The sequence below is a fragment of the Podarcis muralis genome, chromosome 5, assembly GCF_964188315.1.
Source record: "Podarcis muralis chromosome 5, rPodMur119.hap1.1, whole genome shotgun sequence".
NCBI lineage: Eukaryota > Metazoa > Chordata > Lepidosauria > Squamata > Lacertidae > Podarcis > Podarcis muralis.
Genome location: NC_135659.1, coordinates 7763216 through 7786948, shown reverse-complemented (window position 1 = coordinate 7786948; position 23733 = coordinate 7763216). Strand labels below are relative to the sequence as shown.

The window sequence follows — 23733 nt, the reverse complement described above, 5'->3', positions numbered from 1 at the left end:
TTGGCTGGGTGGATTAAAAAGAGCCCGTGTACCGGCAGCTGCCCAAGGACACCTGCCCTGCTTTCCGCCCCTCTAACGCAGTGGTGGATTCTTCCAATAACATATTTCAGGCTATAATTGGGAAAGCAGCAAACCAAATTATGTTCCAAGACTTTTCGAAGCGCTTGCAATGTGTGGGCAAATGCAATGTCATGAAAGCATTTTGGCTTACTCTGAGCTTCTTGGCCTGCTGTGCCAATTAGAAGACCACTGGGATAAATGTATGTGAAGTAATCTGAATATTCAGGAAGTGCACTATAAAAATCCTCGGTGTTATTAGGAGCAACACAGAGATCCTCTGAAGGAGCTTACAGTTATGATTTATCTACCGCATCACAAGATCTCCAGATATTTACTTCCGTGTAAGCTCTGGACAGTTATCCTTCAGCCAGCATTTCTGTGGAGAGGATGCAACATTTCCCCTGCAAGTACAGGGCTTTGTCACTCAAAAACCCCCAACATCACCTGCTGACATCAGCAGTTGGAGAAGTGTGGAATATTATTACCATAATTGCATCCTGTCATTTCTCCAAAGAGCTCAGTTGTGCTACTGTGGCCCCATAACAATCCTATGAAGGAAGTTACAACTGCTGAAGAGAACAACTATCCCATTCAGGCACAGAAGTACTTATGCAGCTCAAAATGGTGGTAGGCTCCCTTTGCTCACGGTTGGTGTTTTTTTAAGGTCTTTGTGCTCTCTCTCATTCAAGTTCACTTCTCCCCTGTTTTGTTTTTAATCCAATTCATAAAGCTTTTGACAAGATTTGCAGCTGCTGGCACTGCAGCTTCCCAGACTAGAATAAAATGTGCATTTTAAAACATTTTATGAAATGTCCATCTATCCCAATCTCCTTGCAGCATCCGTGATATAGCTATAAAAGGTGAGCCTTGAGGACATAATCAAAGGTTATATATTACATTGGTTTGATGAAAGGAACCTATTTGCAGTTTTCTCTGCATATCCTACAGGCAGGGAAAGGTATAAACTCCCTTTGCTCTCTCTTGCTTGAAATACAGGGTACTTTGAAATGTGCCTTATTAAAAGTATGGCGGGCTACAGTGCATACCATGGTTCAAGAGTGCGAGATGGCTTCCCCAAGGCCTTGATCTGAGATTCACAGCTTTTTGTTAAGGTATCCCCAATGTGTAGAATGAAAAGAACCATCATTCCCATTTCCAATACAGTAGTGCCTCGCAAGATGAAATTAATTCGTTCTGCGAGTTTTTTCGTCTTGCGAATTTTTCGTCTTGCGAAGCACGGTTTCAAAAATCACCAAAGTCTTCAAAAACCTCAAAAAAGGCTACCACACCGCGTGCTATGAGTTGCTCCTCGAAGTCAAGTCGCAACTGTATTAACGGTTTTAAGAAAAAGGAAACAAACTTGCAAGACGTTTCCGTCTTGCGAAGCAAGCCCATAGGGAAATTCGTCTTGCGAAGCAACTCAAAAAACCATAAACCCTTTCGTCTTGCGAGTTTTTTGTCTTGCGAGGCATTCGTCTTGCGAGGTACCACTGTACATCCTGACCCCTAAGCCAACCTTGCAAGTAAGTCTGCAGAAGTTTTGAGACCATGAAATATTTTACTAGCCACTTGACTGCCAGTCATGGCTGGTGATGTGCCATGCTGAGTTATGGGGCAGGAGGAAGATGCCACTGCTGGGGTGGACGGGACGTGGGGGACACAATCCCCTTAGCTGATGGCACAGGAGGCAAAGGGATGCTGCCGCCTGCTTAAGAGCACCTTGAGCCTTCTGCAAGTAAGGGGACTCTTCTCCCAACAGCTACCAGCAGCAGTTTCCCTCCATGTGACGGCACTGGGACCTTCTACCCCGGTCCTGGAGGCAATTTTTGCTCAGCACAGTCAACCAAGCAAGAGCCCGTTTCCAATTGCATCCTAAGGTGTACCAAACAACACCACCTCTATCAACAATACTGTATAACTATTTCACACACCCCAACAGCATTTGCCTCAATTTGTGGCTCAATTTAACTTTAAACATAAATTATTATCTTCATTTTGAAGCCCCTTCCCAGGTTCATTACTATACCAATACTTTATTTTGTTTTATTGGTACCATAAGAGGAAATTTATTATTATTACTCATATAAGCACAACCACAATGGCTGATTAGATATTTAGCTACGCCATGTTGAATGTTATCTGCTAACTCTGATCTGTCCTGTTTCCCCTTTGTTTTTCTTTAAACCAATTCATGAACCAAGAACTTAAACATTTATGTTTCTTTTCAGGAATTGATGTCCCAAGTGAGCTGCTGATATAATCTATAGCAATCCATATTCTTGTACACATTCCAAATATAAAAAGAGTAATTGTCAAGGTAAAGGTATTGGTATTTTTAAAAAATAAAACTGTCCTTTAATCATGGTGGAACAAGTTTCCAGCTCATGTTTAAGCTGTTTCATAATTAAGGACATGCTTGAGCTTTTATGTTTCCAAAGCATGTTAACCAAATCCTTAGGGCTGCAGCAGGATCTCAAAATCCAATAAAAACCACCTTGCTTCAGTAACTTTTTAAAACGTCTAATGCTTGGAGGCGCTACAAAGATTAATTAGTGTGTGTCAGGATATCACTCAAGCCGCTGAGTAGGATTACCAAGTATATGAACATACGAAACTGCTTTCTGCTGAGTGAACACCATGGGTCTAACTCTAACTAGCAGGGTTTTAGATGCTCTCAGGTAGAGGCCTTTCTCAGCACTGCTACCTGAAACCTATTTAACTGGGAATGCTAACGAATGATCCTGGTACCTTCTGAATATGTGCCCTACCACTGAACTATGACCCAACTCCATAAATAAAGACGGTTTAAGGCTGCAACTCCACTCACAATTGACCGTGAATGAATCTAACCAATGTCTGTAGGACTTAAAGTCAAAAGGTAAAGGGACCCCTGACCATTAGGTCCAGTCGTGACCAACTCTGGGGTTGCGGTGCTCATCTCGCTTTACTGGCCAAGGGAGCCGGTGTACAGCTTCCGGGTCATGTGGCCAGCATGACTAAGCCGCTTCTGGTGAACCAGAGCAACACACGGAAACGCCGTTTACCTTCCTGCCGGAGCGGTACCTATTTATCTACTTGCACTTTGACGTGCTTTCGAACTGCTAGGTTGGCAGGAGCAGGGACCGGGCAACAGGAGCTCACCCCATTGTGGGATTCGAACCACCGACCTTCTGATAAGCAAGTCCTAGGCTCTGTGGTTTAACCCACAGCGCCACCCGCATCCCCTGTAGGACTTACATCTGAGTAAAACTATGAAACCTATGCTGATGCTATGCTGAGTCAATTCATTACCACTGGGCAACAAAGAGTCTTCCACAAAAATCAAGCACATTCATGATGCAGCCTTCCAATTGGTTGAGTTCAGGACAGCTCATTGGAAGTCTGCAGACCACAATAGGGTCACGGTTTGGTTTTGCAACCCCTAATCAGCTAAAGGTGATCTTTACTTGCCACTGCACAGTGGCAATTTACAAGCCTGTTACATGGGTTTGTTTCCTAATATGAAGATAGCTAGCATGTTCTGCCTTGCCTTCTCCAACGAAGGACTCAAATTGTTCGTCAAATTGTTTTAATTTTAGGCCGATTTAATCAACCTTATTTAAACCAGTGGCAGTTTAAACCACCTGAAAGTTCATAGGCAGTCAGATCCACCAGCTGGATCCATTCCCCTGCCTCGTCCACTCTTTCCTAACATCCATCAATCAAAGGACTGTTTTGATTAGTCCCATTTGCCATTGGATCTTTTGGCTAAATCAATTAGATTTAATAAACGTGCATATTGCCAGGGCTGGGAAATGGATTCCTGTTTGAGGCACTGAACTATCAGATAACTTACAGGTAAAGGTACTACTCCTTGTTATAAGGTCATCTTTAACATTTTCTTATTCATTTCATACTACATACAATTGCCAAAAGACTCTTTAAAATAAAAGTGCACGACTGACTCTTGACCCATCAATTAAAATTTGCCCCTGATGTAATCAACTAGAACATCAGTTGATCAACCAATCAATTAAAATATTTAACCTTAGTTAAACTCAATTTAGTTAAACAGCGCACTTGGCTAATATGAAGATTTAAGAAGAAAATCTGAAAAACCAGGTCATCTGCATGAGACAGGATCTATTTTATCAACAAGTATCTATTAAAATAAATCAGATGTAGGGCACTGCCTACTTTCATCAGCAAGGCATCAACTTGTTCTATCCCCGAATCTATGGGTAGGGAAATTAGGAGGGGTCGCTCTCTGGAAATGGGGTGTTAATCCTTTTGTCTTGCATTTACTTATGAGAAAAGGAACAAGCCACCTGTTCAAATGACAAAAACTTAAAAACCTTTCTAAAGAGATTTATTTCGTGTGGGATGGCAAATGCTTTTCTAAGAATAAAAATGCAGGGATTATGGACCCAGTGTGCTGAGAGTTAAGATTATGTGTCCATACTCCAGTTAATCCTTGCTCTACAGGGATTTACGTTTTAAACAGATAAATTTGTTCTAGGGCCAAACTTGGCATTAGGTGCACAGGACCTGGAGCCGCGATTCTTAATTTCAACTGCACAGATTTTAAAGGAAGAAAGTTATCCATCTCTATGTAATATAATATGGGGGTGGCAAGGACCTCGGAGGTTACACACACCGTTACAGTTGCAATTCGGGGAACTGCTTGGAATACCCTGATCCCCATTTGAAGCACCCCTGCTCAATTCCTCCCCACACTATTACTCAGTGCTGTAATCTCTACTATACCTGTTGCATTTTGCAAGAGCCTCCCCTTCGCTGATTTAAAAGTCAATGAAGTTTTGTTCTTTTGTTTAAAGATAAATGAAAAACTGTAACTGTTCTACAATACAGTATCATCAGTTTAAAAAGCAACTTAGTATATGAAACAGCATACCTGACAGGTCAGACCTACTGCTGGCGTCCGGAAACAAGACCATTTACCTAGATGTTAAATTATAGTTTTAGAATTTCAGTATCTCATTTCAGATATTTGTGACTCAAGGCAAATTCACACAATACATTTAAAGCACATTCAACACACATTTAAAGCATGTGGTTTTTCCCAAAGAATGCTGGGAATTGTAGTTTGTTTAAAGAGCTAGGAATTGTAGCTCTGTTAGGGAAAAGCAATAGTTCCCGGGATTCTTTCAAGGAAGACATGTGCTTTAAATGAAGATGCGTTCCACAAGCCACAACAGTCTCAGCTTATAGCATAGATCTAAACCGAAAATGATCATTCACTTTCGCCCAGTAACTCTGAGAATTACAGTTTTTGGATAAAGTAGGGATTCTCAGGATCACCCCTCAAGAGTTAACAAAAGCTAGAAGTTTCGTCTCTCCATGCTAACAAGAAATCAGAAAGGTAACATAGAAAAAACTAACTTGAATCGTCTGACTTATCAGGCATCTTAACCTACAGCTCCTACCTATCTTTCAAATAGACCCCCAATGTGAAGGATTGAGATAATTTGATAACTCCATCTGTTTCATTGGAACTGCTTCAAAAGTTTTCCCTTCTCCCATCCAAAATAGATGTATTCTGCTGACTTAACCCAATTGGTGCATTGCAGATTCTTTGAATAACCGAGGTTCACATCTGATACCTCATCAGATAAAAAGGGCTCAATTTTGCGCAAGGAGAAGTCTGAGCCCTCCAACAGTCAATCATTTTAAGACTTAACTGCACTACACAACTAAAGAGGTCATTATCCTAGTGCACCAACACGTAAAATCTATTATTCATCCATAGCATTAATAAGCATTAAGTATTTATTATTAATCTCTCCTGGAATGAATAAGTAGAATAACTGAGTTTCAACTGTTCCAGGTGCACAGCACCTTGAACTTCAGAAATACTGGCGACTAATCTATTATTAGGCATCTTTTAGGTTACTGTTCTCTCGTCTAGTTTTTACCTGGAGATGCATGAACTGTTGGCTTCATTGGTGCAATCATCTCTCCAGCCAGGAGAGCTCAGCAGCAGCTTGCAGAAAGTGATTTTGGGCATACATTCCAAGACACAGGCACCGGAGTATTACTTAATCAGTCATTTTTTGTTGCTGTCTCTTCTTCCAAGAACTGAAAAGATTCTCGCCCTTAGCAGCCAGGCAGAATTTCTATATAGCTGACTGGTCACCTGATAGCAAAGCAAAGCAGTATGGATCTAGCAGCTCAGCAAGACAATGACTCAGTTTTATCCTCTCTCCCCTGGACAGCAAAATTCACAGAAATTGGATTTACATTCAGTGTGCAAAGACAGAAAGCAGCAGCTAAGATTTTTTAGGTTGTAAGGAAAATGATCCATTAAACAGCCTGAAAACAGAATGTGCCTTAATGTATAGGTTTAAAATACTACAATGTCATATCATGCCTCCCCCTTTTTAAATGTGAGAGATCATGCTCATGTTCATGGATCATGTCTAGTTGTGTCCTCAAAGCGGTACAGCAACTCCTGAAGTTGGGATCTTTGTGACACATGTTTCTTTAAGCCCTTGTTCAAACTTATCTGATATTGACAAGCTGGAACGTGTGCAGAGGAGGGCAACCAAGATGATCAAGGTTCTGGAAACCAAGCTTTATGAGGAGCGGTTGAGGGAGTTGGATATTGTTTAGCCTGGTAAAGAGGAGACTGAGAGGAGATATGATAGCCACCTTCAAATATCTAAAGGGCTGTCACATGGGTAGGACCCGAACCAATGGCTTCAAATTACAAGAAAGGAGACTCCAACTCAGTGGCGTAGCGTGGGGGGTGCAGGGGGGGCCGGTCACACCGGGCGCAACATCTGGGGGGGGGCGCTTACACTCGCAGCTCTCTGCCCCTACCTGGTTACTTGCCTTGCCCCGGGTGCTGACAACCCACGCTACGCCACTGCTCCAACTAACCAGGGAGACCTTTCTGACAGTAAGAGCCGTTCAGCAGTGGAACAGACTCTCCTTCCTTGGAGGTTTTAAGCAGAGGTTAGGTAGCTGTCTGTCATGGATGACCTAGCTGAGATTCCTGCATTACAATTCCATTATTCTTCAACTGCAGTCTTAATTGCCTTGGTTTTTAATAAAATTGAATATGGATTTAATTGTGATTGCTAATAATTAATCATTAACACAAGCTTGGTCTTATCAGTACTGGCCCTAGAAGTTTCCAAAGCTGAAAATGGGCCTCTGTTGTTGAGAATGTCCACTGCCATCATGACACCCAGAGACAAACATATGCCTGCAGAAGCCTTCCCTAGAACCCACGGGGTCCCTTATCTCTACTGAATTTAAACTAGAATTCAGCATTTTTTTCTACAGCCTGTGTTTTATACTGCATTCATCTAGGGAAGCTTCAATACCAAGCACTATTCATAGGATGCTTTGCCACTTTCTCTCCTTCTGTAACATTTTAAAAAATGTGCACAGCAGCTGGTACCTCTATTCCAACAAGAAAGGTCTAGTATTGTGATGATCTTGACAGGAAGAGACACATTAAGTCCTAATATCTCATCTCCCACCCACCAAGCTTCCAATTTACTACCAAGTACTAGCTTCATAACTTGTTTGCAATTCATTAGGATGAAATCACTTTATGTCCAGGAAAGACAGACTATGGTGGGGGGGGGGGTTTGGAGGGGGAAGAAGTGGCAAGCCCAGTGTCTCCCCCTCAGTAAAGGTAAAGGTAAAGGGACCCCTGACCATTAGGTCCAGTCGTGACCGACTCTGGGGTTGCAGCGCTCATCTTGCTTTATTGTCCGAGGGAGCCGGCGTACCGCTTCTGGGTCATGTGGCCAGCATGACTAAGCCGCGCACGGAAACGCCGTTTACCTTCCCACCTGAGCAGTACCTATTTATCTACTTGCACTTTGACGCGGGTGGCGCTGTGGGTAAAACCTCAGCGCCTAGGACTTGCCGATCGCATGGTCGGCGGTTCGAATCCCCGCGGCGGGGTGCGCTCCCGTCGTTCGGTCCCAGCGCCTGCCAACCTAGCAGTTTGAAAGCACCCCCGGGTGCAAGTAGATAAATAGGGACCGCTTACCAGCGGGAAGGTAAACGGCGTTCCGTGTGCTGCGCTGGCTCGCCAGATGCAGCTTGTCACACTGGCCACGTGACCCGGAAGTGTCTGCGGACAGCGCTGGCTCCCGGCCTATAGAGTGAGATGAGCGCACAACCCTAGAGTCTGGCAAGACTGGCCCGTACAGGCAGGGGTACCTTTACCTTTACCTTACTTTGACATGCTTTCAAACTGCTAGGTTGGCAGGAGCAGGGACTGAGCAATGGGAGCTCACCCCGTCGCGGGGATTCGAACCGCCGACCTTCTGATGGGCAAGTCCTAGGCTCTGCCACCTGCGTCCCATGTCTCCCCCTCAGTACTCATTGCAAAATCCACCTCCTGAGGAAGCTCAGGAAGATACATGACTTATGCCAGCAGATCTGTACATTAGGAACATCCAGATAAGTCCCAGACTTCAAGCATACTCACATCAACATGAGGGACAACTGCTCCCTTATTCCAAGGGCATCCTTCTATAGAAAAGAAGTGACTTTTCAATTGTATGCTTGTGGGATGAGGGAGAAACGGCTTGTTCAATCAGCTTCCATGATGACCTTCTCAAATTTTAGGGGTTCTCTTACAGTCAGGGCCAAAACAGGACATTTTGCCACTTGAGGCAAGACAGACCAGCCACTATCACCTCTCTGCACACCAGCTCCATTTCACTCTGAAGAAGAAAGGGCTCTTCCTCAGAGTGAAGACTTGAGAGTGCATAGGAACTGCCACCTTTGCAGTGACAAACATTGGTCAGTTTTGCTGTAATAAACTATGGCGCTCTCCCATGTCATCAACAATGCGAGGAAGGACCCTTCGCTCTTGCTATGGCAGACAGATGGCAGCAACACTTCTAGAAGCCTAGCAACCTGTTGCTGCTTGGCGAGTAGCAGTGGAAGAGGCAGAAGGCAGCCCATCAGCTAGGTAGCCAGCTGGTCAAACAGAAGCAGGCTGGTCCTCAGGCAGGAGGAAATGGCATGGAAGGTGATCCACCACTGCTTTCCATCCATGGCTAGGCAAGGCATTCCCTTTGTCTAATGGGTGGACCCATTCTGTTCATAGTCAGGTGGGGAATCTTCGTGACTGCCTCTAGGGTCCTTAAAGGTAAAGGTAAAGGGACCCCTGACCAATAGGTAAGTTGCGGACGACTCTGGGGTTGCAGTGCTCATCTCGCTTTATTGGCCGAGGGAGCCGGCATACAGCTTCTGGGTCATGTGGCCAGCATGACTAAGCCGCTTCTGGCGAACCAGAGCAGCGCATGGAAACGCCGTTTACCTTCCTGCCGGAGCGGTACCGATTTATCTACTTGCACTTTGACGTGCTTTCAAACTGCTAGGTGGGCAGGAGCTGGGACTGAGCAACGGGAGCTCACCCCATCGCTGGGATTCGAACCGCCGACCTTCTGAACGGCAAGCCCTAGGCTCAGTGGTTTAAGCACAAATCAACAAGAAATCACATGCACATAATCACTCCTGATACCTTAGCTGGAGCAACTGAGATATGGGAGGGAAAGAAGCAGAGTGTGAATACTTTCTGTTTCTCCGAATGAAATCCCCCTCTGTCTCTGTTATATGTTAAGGGCCCTTTAACAGCCAACTTATAACAGAGATGTGGATGCAAGGGAAAACATCTTGGTTCTCAAACTTAATCCGTTAAGTTTGAGATCTTGGTTCTCAAACTTAATCCGTTCCAGAAGTCTGTTCCAAAACCAAAGCGTTCCAAAACCAAGGCACATAGAAAGTAATGCAAAACGGATCAATCTGTTCCAGACATTTAAAAACAACCCCTCAAACAGCAATTTAACATGAATTATACTATCTAACAAGACCATTGATCCATAAAATGAAAGCAATAATTGATGTACAGCAATATAAAATAAATAAAGCAGTATTGTAGATGATAAAAATGAAAGTAAAATTTTTTTTTTACCTGCACTGATGATAGTCATTGTTTGGATTGGAGGCTTTTATCTATTTCCGCAGTCACACAATCACACAATCAATCAGTAGCTGAACTAGGATCCGCACAGTCACAAAAACAAATTAATTGAAAAAGCCTCAAAACAAAAAATGCAAAATAACAAAAACAAACGCACCAAATATAAGCTCCAAATATCACCTCAGAACACTGCAATTGGAAACGGAAGGCTTGAATTACAATGGGGGGGACGCAAATTAGCAGCGCAACAGGAAACACGGAAACGGAAGGCTTAAATTACAATGGGGGGACGCAAAATAGCAGCGCAACAGGAAACACGGAAACGGAAGGCTTAAATTACAATGAGGGGACGCAAAATAGCAGCGCAACAGGAAACAAGGGGACGCAAAACGGAGCACATTCGGCTTCTGAAAAAAAGTTTGAAAGCCGGAACACCTACTTCTGGTTTTGCAGCGTTCAGGTTCCAAGTTGTTTGTGAACTAAGCTGTTCAAAAACCAAGGTACCACTGTACTTTATCGGGCAAAAGAAGCTATTCAACCTTATGGCAGGGCAGCAGACAACAAGGCATCGCTGAAGACATAAAGATATGTTAAAATAGGACTCTTCTTCACAATGATGCTTCCCCTCTTGGTCTGGGAGCCAATTTCATTTAGAGCTCTCTAGCCAGACAGAAATTCTTCAACAAGTCACAAGTAAATATTTTACCATCAGAAGGGGTGGCCCAAGACTTAGGCATCCAAATAGCATTATCAATCTACTAGAAATACCTCCTGTGTAAGCCTAATGGAAATAAATGAGAGCCTGGCAACTGTATGACTGGATACAACCATGGATATTCGATTCATTAGCTAAACTCCCATCATCCATAGCTAACAGGACCAGTGGTCAGGGATAGTGGGAATTGTAGTCCCAAAACAGCTGGAGGGCCAAATTTGGCCATGCCTGAGCTAAAGAGTTACTTTGGGTGGGGGGAAATCACCATTTTGGATTAAGAACAGCAGAGTTGAGATCTGTAAACCTAAATAATAAAAATCATTCGTTATCAATAAGAAACAAGTAAAAAAAACCATCTCTAACCAAAGAAAAGATCTCTATATGGAGTGTGAGAATCTATTATTCATTCATTTTGAAGGATATTCAGCCGTGGTGCCAGTTGGGTTAACAAATCTTAAGGCACTTAGAAGATTCCCAGTGCCTGTTCTCGCTCCTCTTGCCTTTTGCTAGAGCTGATAGTCCCTAATGAACAAACACTAAAATCTGGCATATGCAAAGATGCAGAAAAAGTAAACTTCTCAACAGGTCATGGTCATTAATTTCTCTTCCCAAGGACTCATTTCAGGCCTGACTTTCCCTCATTTGCAACAATTACAGCTTTCCAAAACACAAGGGAATCTCCCAAACCATGTTTTGCCTTCTTTCCAATTAGAGAAAGAAGCAACAGCAGGCTTTGTTGTTACTAATTACAGCTTCAGCACGGCGCAGTATTTCTTTCCTGGTAACCAAAACCATTATTAGGGAGATATTTCCCCTAAGGTGCGCTTTCGATAGATTCTGGGGGATAACTACACCACCCAGAAACCCTATAGATTTTCAAAAACAGAATACTCAGAATATGAAGGCCTTGTAAATCTACATGCAGCCGCTGGGAGAGATCATCAGGGGGTTTGGGCTGGGTGTTCATCAGTATGCGGATGATACCCAGCTCTACCTCTCTTTCAAATCAGAACCAGTGAAGGCGGTGAAGGTCCTGTGTGAGTTTCTGGAGGCAGTTGGAGGTTGGATGGCAGCTAACAGATTGAGATTTAATCCTGACAAGACAGAAGTACTGTTTTTGGGGGACAGGAGGTGAGCAGGTGTGGAGGATTCCCTGGTCCTGAATGGGTTAAATGTGCCCCTGAAGGACCAGGTGCGCAGCCTGGGAGTCATTTTGGACTCACAGCTGTCCATGGAGGCACAGGTCAATTCTGTGTCTAGGGCAGCTATTTATCAGCTCCATCTGGTACGCAGGCTGAGACCCTATCTGCCTGCGGACTGCCTTGCCAGATTGGTGCATGCTCTGGTTATCTCCCGCTTGGACTACTGCAATGCGCTCTATGTGGGGCTACCTTTGAAGGTGACCCGGAAACTACAACTAATCCAGAATGCGGCAGCCAGACTGGTGACTGGGAGCGGCCGCCGAGACCATATAACACTGGTCTTGAAAGACCTACATTGGCTCCCAGTACGTTTCCGAGCACAATTCAACGGGTTGGTGCTGACCTTTAAAGCCCTAAACGGCCTCGGTCCAGTATATCTGAAGGAGCGTCTCCACCCCCATCGTTTTACCCGGACACTGAGGTCCAATGCCGAGGGCATTTTGGCGGTTCCTCATTGTGAGAAGCGAAGTTACAGGGAACCAGGCAGAGGGCCTTCTCGGTAGTGGCGCCCTCCCTGTGGAACGCCCTCCCACCAGATGTCAAAGAGAACAACAACTACCAGACTTTTAGAAGACATCTGAAGGCAGCCCTGTTTAGGGAAGCTTTTAATGTTTGATGTATTGCAGTGTTTTAGTATTTTTTTGGAAGCCGCCCAGAGTGGCTGGGGAAGCCCAGCCAGATGGGCGGGGTATAAATAAATTATTATTATTATTATTATTATTATTATTATTATTATTATTATTATTGATGCACTAAAAAGACTAGTTCAAAAAAGCTATTAATTTACTATAGAAATCAGTGGATTAGGAAGTATCCTTTTTTTAAAACAAAAAGTTATGTCCCCCACTTTTTTTCTCAAGACACACACACACAAGGAGCCCCCCGTGGCACAATGGGTTGGGGTGCCTGGCTGTTAAAACCAGAAAGTTTGTGGTTTGATCCCACCCGAGGACGGCTGTGAGGAGGATTCCTGCACTGCAGTGGGGTTGGACTAGATGACCCTCGGGTCCCTTCCTACAATTCTATGATTCTAAGGTGGTTTGCAACAAATGCTGAACAAGTTCCTCATAATGTACAACAGGATTAAAAACCAAAACCTTTCCACATGGAGAACAAGTTCAAAAAGTGTAACAAGATTCCCCCCCCCCCCCCAAGAGGACCAGAGAACTATATTGATTACCAGACTATCAGAATGTCCCAGATCCTTGTCCCTTGAAGTTAGAAATGTAATTAAAATAATGAGGGACAGCTGCAAGGGTGGTGAACACAGAGGCCCCAGTCGTAACTATGATGTGCAATAATTACCCACAAAGAAAGCAAACGCAAACTGTTTGCAATTTGGCAATTTTCCTGATTATGGTCATGGATTCAATATAGGGGTCCGAGTGTGCATTTGCTGCATAGGTTTATATACTGTGATCAGTTATTGAGATGGATCAACGGAAAGCATACTCTTTTATTAGTTTCATATTTATGTCTGATCTCTAATTCAGGCCATGGAAAGGGTTCTAGCTTAGCCTTTCTGCTTCCTTTTCTTTCTAGGTTCAGAGACATTTTGTTCATTCTGGTAGAGCATTCTAACATGCAACCCGTTCGCCCCATATGCTGACTGAAGTGTTACAGTCTCAAAAAGGCTTTTATAAACTGCCACGCTCACGTCTAAACAGGGGTTTTGAATCCAGGACTCCAAATGAAACAGCTTGGCCATTGAACTACATTTGGGATAATGTATATAATAAATCTAGCTCAAGATCCCTAAGCAGTAAGTTCAGCCACCACCCTTCAAAAAATATAATAAGACAATTATATAGATTGTATGTGCACACATACGGAGGTGGCGCTGGAAATTCTGCATTACAGTTTCTATCCTAGCAATTTGGTCTATCCTCTTGTGCTTTCAGCATTTGGTGTCCATTCCAAAGCTATTTTGGGTGCAGCTGTTGCTGTTAGCACATGCTGCTGGCTGCCATCTGTCTCTCCTTTTCGCTTCAGTCACGTCCAGCTCCAACGCTCTCCTTCCCCGGGATCAGCTCTCATTGTCATCTTTAAGGGGGACACTTAAGTATTCAGCTCACTGCGAAGCATGCCCTTCAAACAAGGAGATTCTCCCAAATAAGCAATCCTAAACTAACTAAACTATCGGAAAAACAGTGAGCATAATTCAAAGCTATATATTTCGGCCATCGTTCACGATCTTTTATTTTCCAGAGATGTGTTCTGTTCTTTCCATTTTGCACTGTCGCAGTGCTGCCTACAAAATCTAGTCCCTTTAAAATATCTGATATACAGTGGTACCTCTGTTTAAGAACAGTCCTGCTTACGAACTATCCGGTTTACGAACTCTGCAAAACCCAAAGTAGTGTCCTGGTTTGTGAACTTTACCTTGGTCTAAGAATGGAATCCGAATGGTGGAAGGGCACCGGCGACGGAAGGCCTCATTAGGGAAAGTGCACCTCGGTTTAAGAACGGATTCGGTTTAAGAACGGACTTCAGGAATAGATTAAGTTCATAAACCGAGGTATCACTGTATTAGTTGCCCTGCAATGCATTGTACAGTGGTACCTCGAGTTACAGACACTTCAGGTTACAGACGCTTCAGGTGACAAACTCCGCTAACCCAGAAATAGTACCTCAGGTTAAGAACTTTACCTCAGGATAAGAACAGAAACCATGTGGTGGTGGCACAGCAAGCCCCATTAGCTAAAGTGGTACCTCAGGTTAAGAACAGTTTCAGGTTAAGAACGGACCTCCAGAACGAATTAAGTACTTAACCCGAGGTACCACTGTATAGTCCTGGGTTTCCAATGCAGTGCGCACAAATGCCAGGGCATCTGCTAAAGAGCTGCCCTGGTGCTCATTAGGCTATTTCTCCCCTCTGAACCAAATTATCAAAAAAACCACCCACACCATTAAAATGGCCTCCCAGCGCAGTTCCTCCAGTCACTTGTAGGTCCTTGCTAGAGCCTCTGTTGCACATGTCTGCTTCCATTCTGATTAGATGGCAGCAGGCTTTTGGATTGGTTGGGGGGGGGGAGGAAGAAATATGGGTGGTGGTTAAGCTGTGTTAATATAGGAAGTGCAGAATAGTGGGAGGAGTGGGATTGAAAAGAGAATTTATGGAAGGGGAGGCCGGAAAGATAGAAGCCAGAACTATGGGAGGAGGGCAGAAAATAGGGCTAGTGTTGGGCTAAAAGGAAAGCACAGAAGGGGGAATAGGAAAGGGAGAAGCCAGAGCCAGAGCAGAACTGGGTGCCCTTCATTTTCTTGGGCAATGTTTGCATTCTTTGAAATGGAATTACAGTTTGCGGTAGAAAAATATGGGATTAAAAGAGTGTTTTGCGCTCAGTTCCCCACATCCACCTTATACTCAAGTTATTGAGCAAGTTACTTGTTCTTTTTCATTAAGCCATGATCCCATGGTGGCCATTTTGTGGTGGTGTCCACAATAGGTGCCCCCCCCCAAATTTCTAAGAAAGTTGGTGAGCCCCAATATAGTCCATACGAAATATGCTGCAGAAAATATGGACTATCCCGTCATGCCAGTGGGCTTTCCCCCACTTTGGCTGCCCACGTTAACAAAATGGGCAAGGAGGTTAAAGTTCTTAGGACGGCATTCATTCAGCCTTTAGGCAGGTTACATTGCCCTTGGAATCCATGGGCTATAGAAATATAAATGTCTCCTGGTATGCTTTGGGTAGGGACGCGGGTGGCGCTGTGGGTTAAACCACAGAGCCTAGGACTTGCCAATCAGAAGGTCGGCAGTTCGAATCCCTGCAATGGGGTGAGCTCCCGTTGCTCAGTCCCTGCTCCTGCCAACCTAGCAGTTCGAAAGCACATCAAAGTGCAAGTAGATAAATAGGTACCGCTCCGGCAGGAAGGTAAACGGCGTTTCCATGCGCTGCTCTGGTTTGCCAGAAGCGGCTTAGTCCTGCTGGCCACATGACCCAGAAGCTGTACGCCGGCTCCCTTGGCCACTAAAGCGAGATGAGCGCCACAACCCCAGAGTCATCTGCGACTGGACCTAATGGTCAGGGGTCCCTTTACCTTTACCTTTTTATGCTTTGGGTACAATTAACTGAGAACAATGGCTGCCCACCCTCCATTTCAATCAACTAATTTGTGAGGTAGAAGAGGTAGAATCAAATGCCCTTGGATCCTAATTTCATTTGTCAGTTTAGCAATGTGTCTCGCTTGTTAATTGTTGTACCTCTTGTCATTTCCCATCTCCTTTAAAAGCCAAGACAGCATTTCTTTCTCCTAACAATACCTACTTACGTCTCTGCAAATGCTCCGAGATCAGCACCTTGGTTGAGAAACACAAGGCAGGTGCTTCAGAAATAGTGTCATTATGACTGTAACTGCAAAATGCTAATCACTAAGCCACAAGTACAGTTTGTTAGCCACATAATTTGCTGATTAAAGATGGAAGAGCAAAACTGACAAACAACCTCGGATGCATTCTTCCCGTCAACAGGAAGTCACTAATATCTATGCTGCTGCCAAAAGATCAGAGTGTCCTTTAAATATATATATTTGAGCTCTTTTCAAGTGAGTCACTCAGTGATGTCATTTCAGCAAAGTACTCTCAGAAAGAGAAACAAAGAGTCCTCGTGTGAGAAGCCAGAGGCAGACCATACAGGTATGGCATATATACACCTGTCTCTAACAGGTGAGAGGCCTTCCTTAGGTGACCAGCCTCCAAGGGCCAAACAAGACACAAAGGACGATGCCTTTGTCCCTGCCCTGTTGACAAAGCCAGTGGTGGCATCTGATATTTAGACTCAAAAAGTGTGCCCTCCTCTGCCATTATATTCGGGTACTTCTACTTCTCATGCCAGCCCAGCTTATATCTTGCTTTGGACAAGTGTATCACTGAGGAGAAAAGTACCCAAAGCAATAGAGTGTGGCAAGGTAAGGCACAAGAGGGGGCAGGTTTGTTGCTTTATTTATTTAACAACTGACTACCTTGTCTTTGGTGTGTCTGTGGTTAAACCACAGAGCCTAGGACTTGCCGATCAGAAGGCCAGCAGTTTGAATCCCCGCGACGGGGTGAGCTCCCATTGCTCGGTCCCTGCTCCTGCCCACCTAGCAGTTCAAAAGCACGTCAAAGTGCAAGTAGATAAATAGGTACCACTCTGGCGGGAAGGTAAACGGTGTTTCCGTGCGCTGCTCTGGTTCGCCAGAAGTGGCTTAGTCATGCTGGCCACATTACCCGGAAGCTGTACGCCGGCTCCCTTGGCCAATAAAGCGAGATGAGCGCCACAACCCCAGAGTCAGCCACAACTGGACCTAATGGTCAGGGGTCCCTTTACCTTTACCTTGTCTTTCAGGGCATGCTTCCAGGATAGATCTCCCCTCACCCAGGCACAAAACGTGCTGCTAAAAAACAGAGGTCTGCTCACTCTGTACATAAATGGGACAAACATGGGAACAAACAAATGCAACTGCCGTCCCCCACCACTGTGTTCCATTCGGCCCTTGTCTGTAGGCAATGAATGAACACAGGCATGAGAATGAAGAAGTCAGCCATGACCTCTTCCATCATGTCAAGTTTGGCTCACCAATGATAAAACAGGGTTTATCATATTTACAGGACCGCCTCTCCTGGTATGCCCCGCAGAGGACCTTAAGGTCCATGAATAATCATAGTTTAGAGGTCCCAGGCCCTAAGGAAGTCATATTATCCTCCACCAGGGCCAGGACCTTCTCAGTGATGGCTCCGACCTGGTGGAATGCTCTGTCCCATGAGACCAGAGCCCTGCAGGTTTTAACTTCCTTCCGCAGGGCCTGTAAGACAGAGCTATTCCGCCCGTCTTTCAATTTGAACTTAGCCTGATCTTTTATTCCCCTTCCTTCCCTCCCCCTCCCCTTTTTATGAAGATTCCCCGCTCTGGGATCCCACAGCTAATTCTCCCCTGGTCTCCTCACTGGCCTAAATAGGACTAATTTAGCCAGCTAGCCCTGGTGATCATCTAATGTTTATTGGATGGATTCCCCCCCTAAATTGACTTTTGAATTCTGAATTTATTATTCACATTTTATACTGTATTTTATGCTGTTTTTTTCTTGCATCAATTAAGTGTTTTAAATTTGTTGTTAGCCGCCCTAGCCTGGTATTCTGAACCGGGAAGGGCAGGGTATAAATAAAAAATTATTGTTGTTTATTATGATTATATATGGTGCTTGAAGCCAGAGCTCTGGTACTTAAGACACCAACTCCCAAGCCAAAGACAGAGAGAATGAGACTCTTGCGACAAGCCTTGGGGACTTCTGGCTACACCAAGCCCTTGCTTCTTAGCTCTCCCCTTTCCCTTCGGCGCTTCTCAAGGGGGACAGCCTCCCTCCTCCGCAGAAAAAGTATGGTTTTATCATAATAATAATAATAATAATAATAATAATAATAATAATAATAATAATATCTTTATTGTCATTGCCCCCTCTCGGGGACAACGAAATTACTTACTTATTTATCATAAACTGGTTTCCAAGAGACCCTTATTAAAACTTTTTATGTTAAACTGAGTGGGGGTGCTATGACAAAACAGTGGAAATCTCAGAACAAAGCACAGGTTTCGGTTTATTACTTGCAAGCGCCAAGGGCTCAGATAAAAATCAAAACAAAACTAGGCAGCTCACACAAGTAGTTGGAGTCACTTTAAACCGCCCATAGAAGATACCGTGCTATTGGGATAAACAGTTTTAAATTCCAGGGTTCTTCAGCAGCTTCAGGAGCAAACGGTTGTGTCGGCGCTGGATAACGCAAGAGAAACTTCGTGGATTCAGATAAATACGAACACTCTGGAATTGTTGAGCTGCCCAACATTAACAGACAGTGTCATTGCTATATGGTCTTCACTGGAACACTCCTCCAGTGCTGTCTGTTCAAACAGGAAGATTATAGTACTCTGCAATGGAATGCAGTTTCTCATGGAAATTTAGCTTCGAAAGCTACATTGCGTGTTCTACTCGTATAGCTTACCAAGCTTAGCAGCTCCCTCTGGTGGATAGTCAGGAAATTGACCCTCCGAAGGAACACTCACGGTGCGCCGGAGGCAACGCCCTTTGGAAGGCTCTGATGCCTGGTCCTGCCCTCCTTCCACAGCCATCTGCACATGAAAAAGACACAGGCAGGTTATAAATTTCTTTTTCCCCTCAACATAAATTGCTGGAAGCAATCAAGAACTTTTCCTGCCCAGAATTAATGCCTCGATTTCATAGCACTGGTCGGCAAAACTGAGGGCTATTTAGATGACATCTGGACACATCTGCAATCTAGTTTTTATTTGAAACTGTGCACGGCATAAGGAAGCAAGCATCACAGTTCCACAGACAATGCAGTTTAAAGGTCCGAAGAAATCCTGTATTTCTCTGTTGCAGCAAAAACAGAAAGGGAATTGGGGCAGCATAAAGACTAATACATTTTATCACAGCACAAACTTTTGTGGAGCAAAGTTCACTTTGTCAGATGTGCAATGCATCAAGTTATCGTTTCCAACTGTGTCTCGAAAAACTCTCCCAACTTTCTCCAATGCCCCCACGGTTCCATGCGCTCCTGCTACGAAACTGAATATATTAGAAAATGAAATAGGCAGGTGTAAGCCACTCTGTGGGTAAAAGCATCCCAGTGCCAGGGATGAAATCTGGGACCTTGTCTCTCTGACCAAGGGATGGTCTCTCTTGTGAGAGAGTTATAAATTGCCCCAAGTGTACTTTCTGCTAACAAAGAGCTAGAGTGAAAGCAGAGAAAGACGTTGCAATAGGCATATTGTAATTTTGGGTGGGTGGGAAATGGGGACAGATGCTCAGCCAGGGGCACACAACCACCACCAATATGTTGACATATATGGATTTAGTACATGTTCTCTCACATTAGCTGCAGTTTTCCAGACTGAAATTCACACTTTCAGCTCAGCTTTCTGCCCAGTTCCCATGATTGTTCTCCAGTTCCTCAGTCACAGAGTCCTACAAGCATAGTTATGTGTCTACGGACTCAGTTGGGGGGGAGGGATAAAAAAAATAATGTCCACTCTTCCTCCTTTAGAATCATAGAATCATAGAGTTGGAAGAGACCACAAGGGCCATCGAGTACAACCCCCTGCCAAGCAGGAAACACCATCAGAGCACTCCTGACATATGGTTGTCAAGCCTCTGCTTAAAGACCTCCAAAGAAGGAGACTCCACCACACTCCCTGGCAGCAAATTCCACTGTCGAACAGCTCTTACTGTCAGGAAGTTCTTCCTAATGTTTAGGTGGAATCATCTTTGCTCCACCTACTTTTCCTCTGGCCACGCCCGTCATAGATGTCAACCGTCCCTTACTTGGTGGGAAAGTCCCTTATGCCAGCGCCATGTCCCGCTGCTGTCCCTTATTGATGATGTCCCTTTAGGCATTGGAACAAATCATGCAATGCACTAAGAAAGATTTGGACAGCAAATTTCATCGGGCCAAGTATTTGTAAAACCAAGATCTGCAAGGTCATAAACCAGGAGTGGCACGTCTAAATTATGCAGTATCGCTGCTTGCCCATCTTCCTTCTCATCAATCCTCTATTGTCAGCATGCCTTGCTCTTAAGTTTCTGTTTTCAAGAAGGGCGACTTCGCCCTCCAAGAAGCTCCAAGCCAGCTGATGGAGCATTCTGGCTGCCCAGCCCAGAAATTCCACTTGGCCCTGTCAATTATTCATTCCCTGCACTTGGAGTTTTTGCTGATATTTCCTTTCCAGCTGAACACTCTCATGACCGTGTCTGCAATTACCTTTTAAGATATGGCTAGGACTCAGCATACTATCTCTCTATCCAGACACATCTAGAGATACATATAAAGTTTCTCATATTCGTGTATGTTCTCAATATTTTTGAAAGTTACTGGCTAGATTCCTTTTTCATTTGTAAAGTTTCTTTTTAAGCATTACATGGATGAGGCACCCACCTCTTTAATCCCCGGTGTGGGAAACCTTGCTCAGCCCAAGAGAACCTTCAAGGGGCAACCAGCCTGAGCCAAACATGGGTGCCATAGCTGTCAACTTACAGATTTGAAAATAAGGGACCAGCAGCCTTGAAAATAAGGGATCCGCAGCCAAAATAAGGGATTTTGTGAGCACAGGTATGTTCAACTTCTGAGCCCCTCCGAGCCAAAGGCAGGAAGCCCAGCCAGCAGCCAAACGAAGCCTCAAGCGGTTGTTCCCACAGCACAGCAACCCGGCAAAGGGGATGCAGCAAGGGAAACCACCGTCACTTCTCCGCTGGGAAGTGCTGAGTAAAGGCGAGTCCCCAGCAACGCGGCCGATTTGATCGGCACAAGGCATGCAAGCTCCACCACCCATTCATTCTTAGACTCCTTATTGGGTGAGCAACACAGCCAAGCAACACAGTTGGAGCCTCCCTCCTCCCTGGCCGGCAGGAGGAAGGAGGGAGGGAGAGGAGCTGCTTCCTTTGAAACCCGGGAAATTTAAGGGACATCATCAATAAGGGGCAGCAGCGGCACACAGCGCTGGGATAAGGGACTTTCCCACCAAATAAGGGACGGTTGACATCTATGATGGGCGTGGCCAGAGGAAAAGTAGGTGGAGCAAAGGATGCAAAACCCTTGCCTTTCCACAGGAGACCACGTTCCAGCAGACAAAAAAGGTCCACACCCACAAACACCCACCTACCCCTGACATTATCACACTGTTTAAGGACATAGCCAAGCCAGGCAAAAGCACTCAAGGAGGGTATGGAGCAGGGCTGGTGGAAGTTGGGGCTTGGCCAGAGCCTGCTTTACGCTCCCTCCGGAAAATTTAATGCAGAAGTCCGTTGTCCTCTTACATATCTGAATAGTAACTGGATGTCCAGTGAACCCCGTATGGCTTATAGCTCTTACCTATTCCTCTCTAGTGACCTAAGTTTTTAACTGCCAACCTTCTCGAAGCTGATGAAAGAAGAGTGGTCCGAGTCTTTTTGTAACATGCTGATGGGAGACAAAGAGGGATAACTTGGCTGGAAAGGGGAATAACTTGGCCATAGAACAGCCACACGTGTTTTGAGAAGAGAACTGGCCTTTCTGCTATTCTGATCTACAGGTAAGTTTGCTTTGGCTATATGTGCCAGAAGTACCGTATTTTTTGCTCTATAAGACACACAAGACGCACCTAGTTTTTGGAGGAGGAAAACAAGAAAAAATATATTCTGAATCTCAGAAGCCAGAACAGCAAGAGGGATCGCTGCGCAGTGAAAGCAGCTATCCCTCTTGCTGTTCTGGCTTCTGGAATAGCTGCGCAGCCTGCATTCGCTCCATAAGACGCACACACATTTCCCCTTACTTTTTAGGAGGGAAAAGTGAGTCTTATAGAGCAAAAAATATGGTAATTCCCCAAGTGAGAAATCCTCGGCAAATGGTTTAGATAAAGCATAGAATTGTAGAGTTAAAAGGGACCCTGAGGCTCATCTGGTCCCATGCCCTGAAATGCATGAATGTGCAGTTGTCCCATAGGGGATTAAACCTGGAACCTTGAATTATCAGACCATATATCAACTCCTTTTCAGGATTCCCTGGTTCGTAAGTGGCATGCTCTTTCTAGGTGGCCGAAATATTCAGATCTTCCCTTTAGAACTACACTTAGTGCTAGTTTTATTGCCGGTATGATATAATGTGCTAGAGTGCAGGGATGAGATATGGCAGATGGGAGATTCAAGATCCTGCTCTGGAGCTTCAGGGCAAGTTAGTCTCTCCCAGCCAAACCTATCTCATAGTGACATGAGTTTAATTCCTGCTCTGAGCTTCTTGTAGAAAGGGCAGAATGCCGATATAACAGACAGACTGATCTATTTTTTTAAATTGATTTTTATTGAAATTTTCAAATATACATTTCCATCACTGAATATCCACCACTATAATTGTACATCCATCAACTTCCCTCCTTCCCCTTCCATGGTTCTTTGAATTTCCCCATAATTTCTGCATATTCTAACAAAAAATCCATTTAATTTAGTCCCCCCGTTATATCTCTTTATTAGATGTTATGCAGTGGTACCTCAGGTTATGTTACCTTCGGCTAACGTAATTTCGGATTGTGAACGCGGCAAACCTGGAAGTGTATACTTCCGGCTTTTGCCACGCATGCGTGCACAGAAGTGCTTTGTGTGTGTGCAGAAGTGCTCTAACGCACTGTGCGCGTGCACAGAAGTGGCGCCTCTGGATATGGAATTTTCGGGGTAAGTACGGACCCCCAGGACGAATTAAGTTCATATCCAGAAGGTCCACTCTACCTTAATCCTGCTAGTGTTTTCACTTGCTTACAATTATTTTCCAAATATTCCACACACAAAATCCACTCCTCTTTATATATTTGATCTTCTTGCTCTCTTATTCTGTTAGTTAGGCCTGCAGATTCTATCATTTGAAGCTGCCATTCTTCCTTCTTAGGAAGCTCTCTCACCTTCCACTTTTGGGCTAACAAAATCTGAGCTGCTGTAGTTTTGTACATAAATAAAAAACAAACAGACTGATCTAGTGCCAAGAAGAAAATTGAAGAGGAACATACAGTCCCCAGTCTCTAAATATGGTAAGTTAAAGAACAGAATTAGTAATTTTTTCTTAAAGGATTCCAAATGGGAGGGATGTAAAGAGGGGGAGGAGAACAACTTGTAATAACAGTGATGTAATGGATACTATCCAATAGGTTCCAGTCACACACATTACTCAATGCAAGTACCATATTTACTTGATATAGCAGGCATGTCCAACAGGTTGATCGCGATCTACTGGGTCGATCCTGGGACGCCCTGCTACTCAACCCCACAAAAAAAAAAGCTGAACA

The 23733-nt window shown here is 44.5% G+C and overlaps 1 protein-coding gene across 5 annotated transcripts in view; it reads right to left on the bottom strand.

Moving 5' to 3' along the window:
- RASAL2 (RAS protein activator like 2) overlaps positions 1-23733 on the bottom strand; it is a 233948-nt gene that overhangs the window by 106965 nt on the left and 103250 nt on the right. For all 5 annotated transcript variants that reach the window (XM_077928234.1, XM_077928231.1, XM_077928232.1 and 2 more), the window contains exon 3: positions 18915-19041. In XM_077928234.1, the coding sequence (XP_077784360.1) occupies positions 18915-19041 (127 nt within the window). The remainder of the gene's footprint in view (positions 1-18914; positions 19042-23733) is intronic.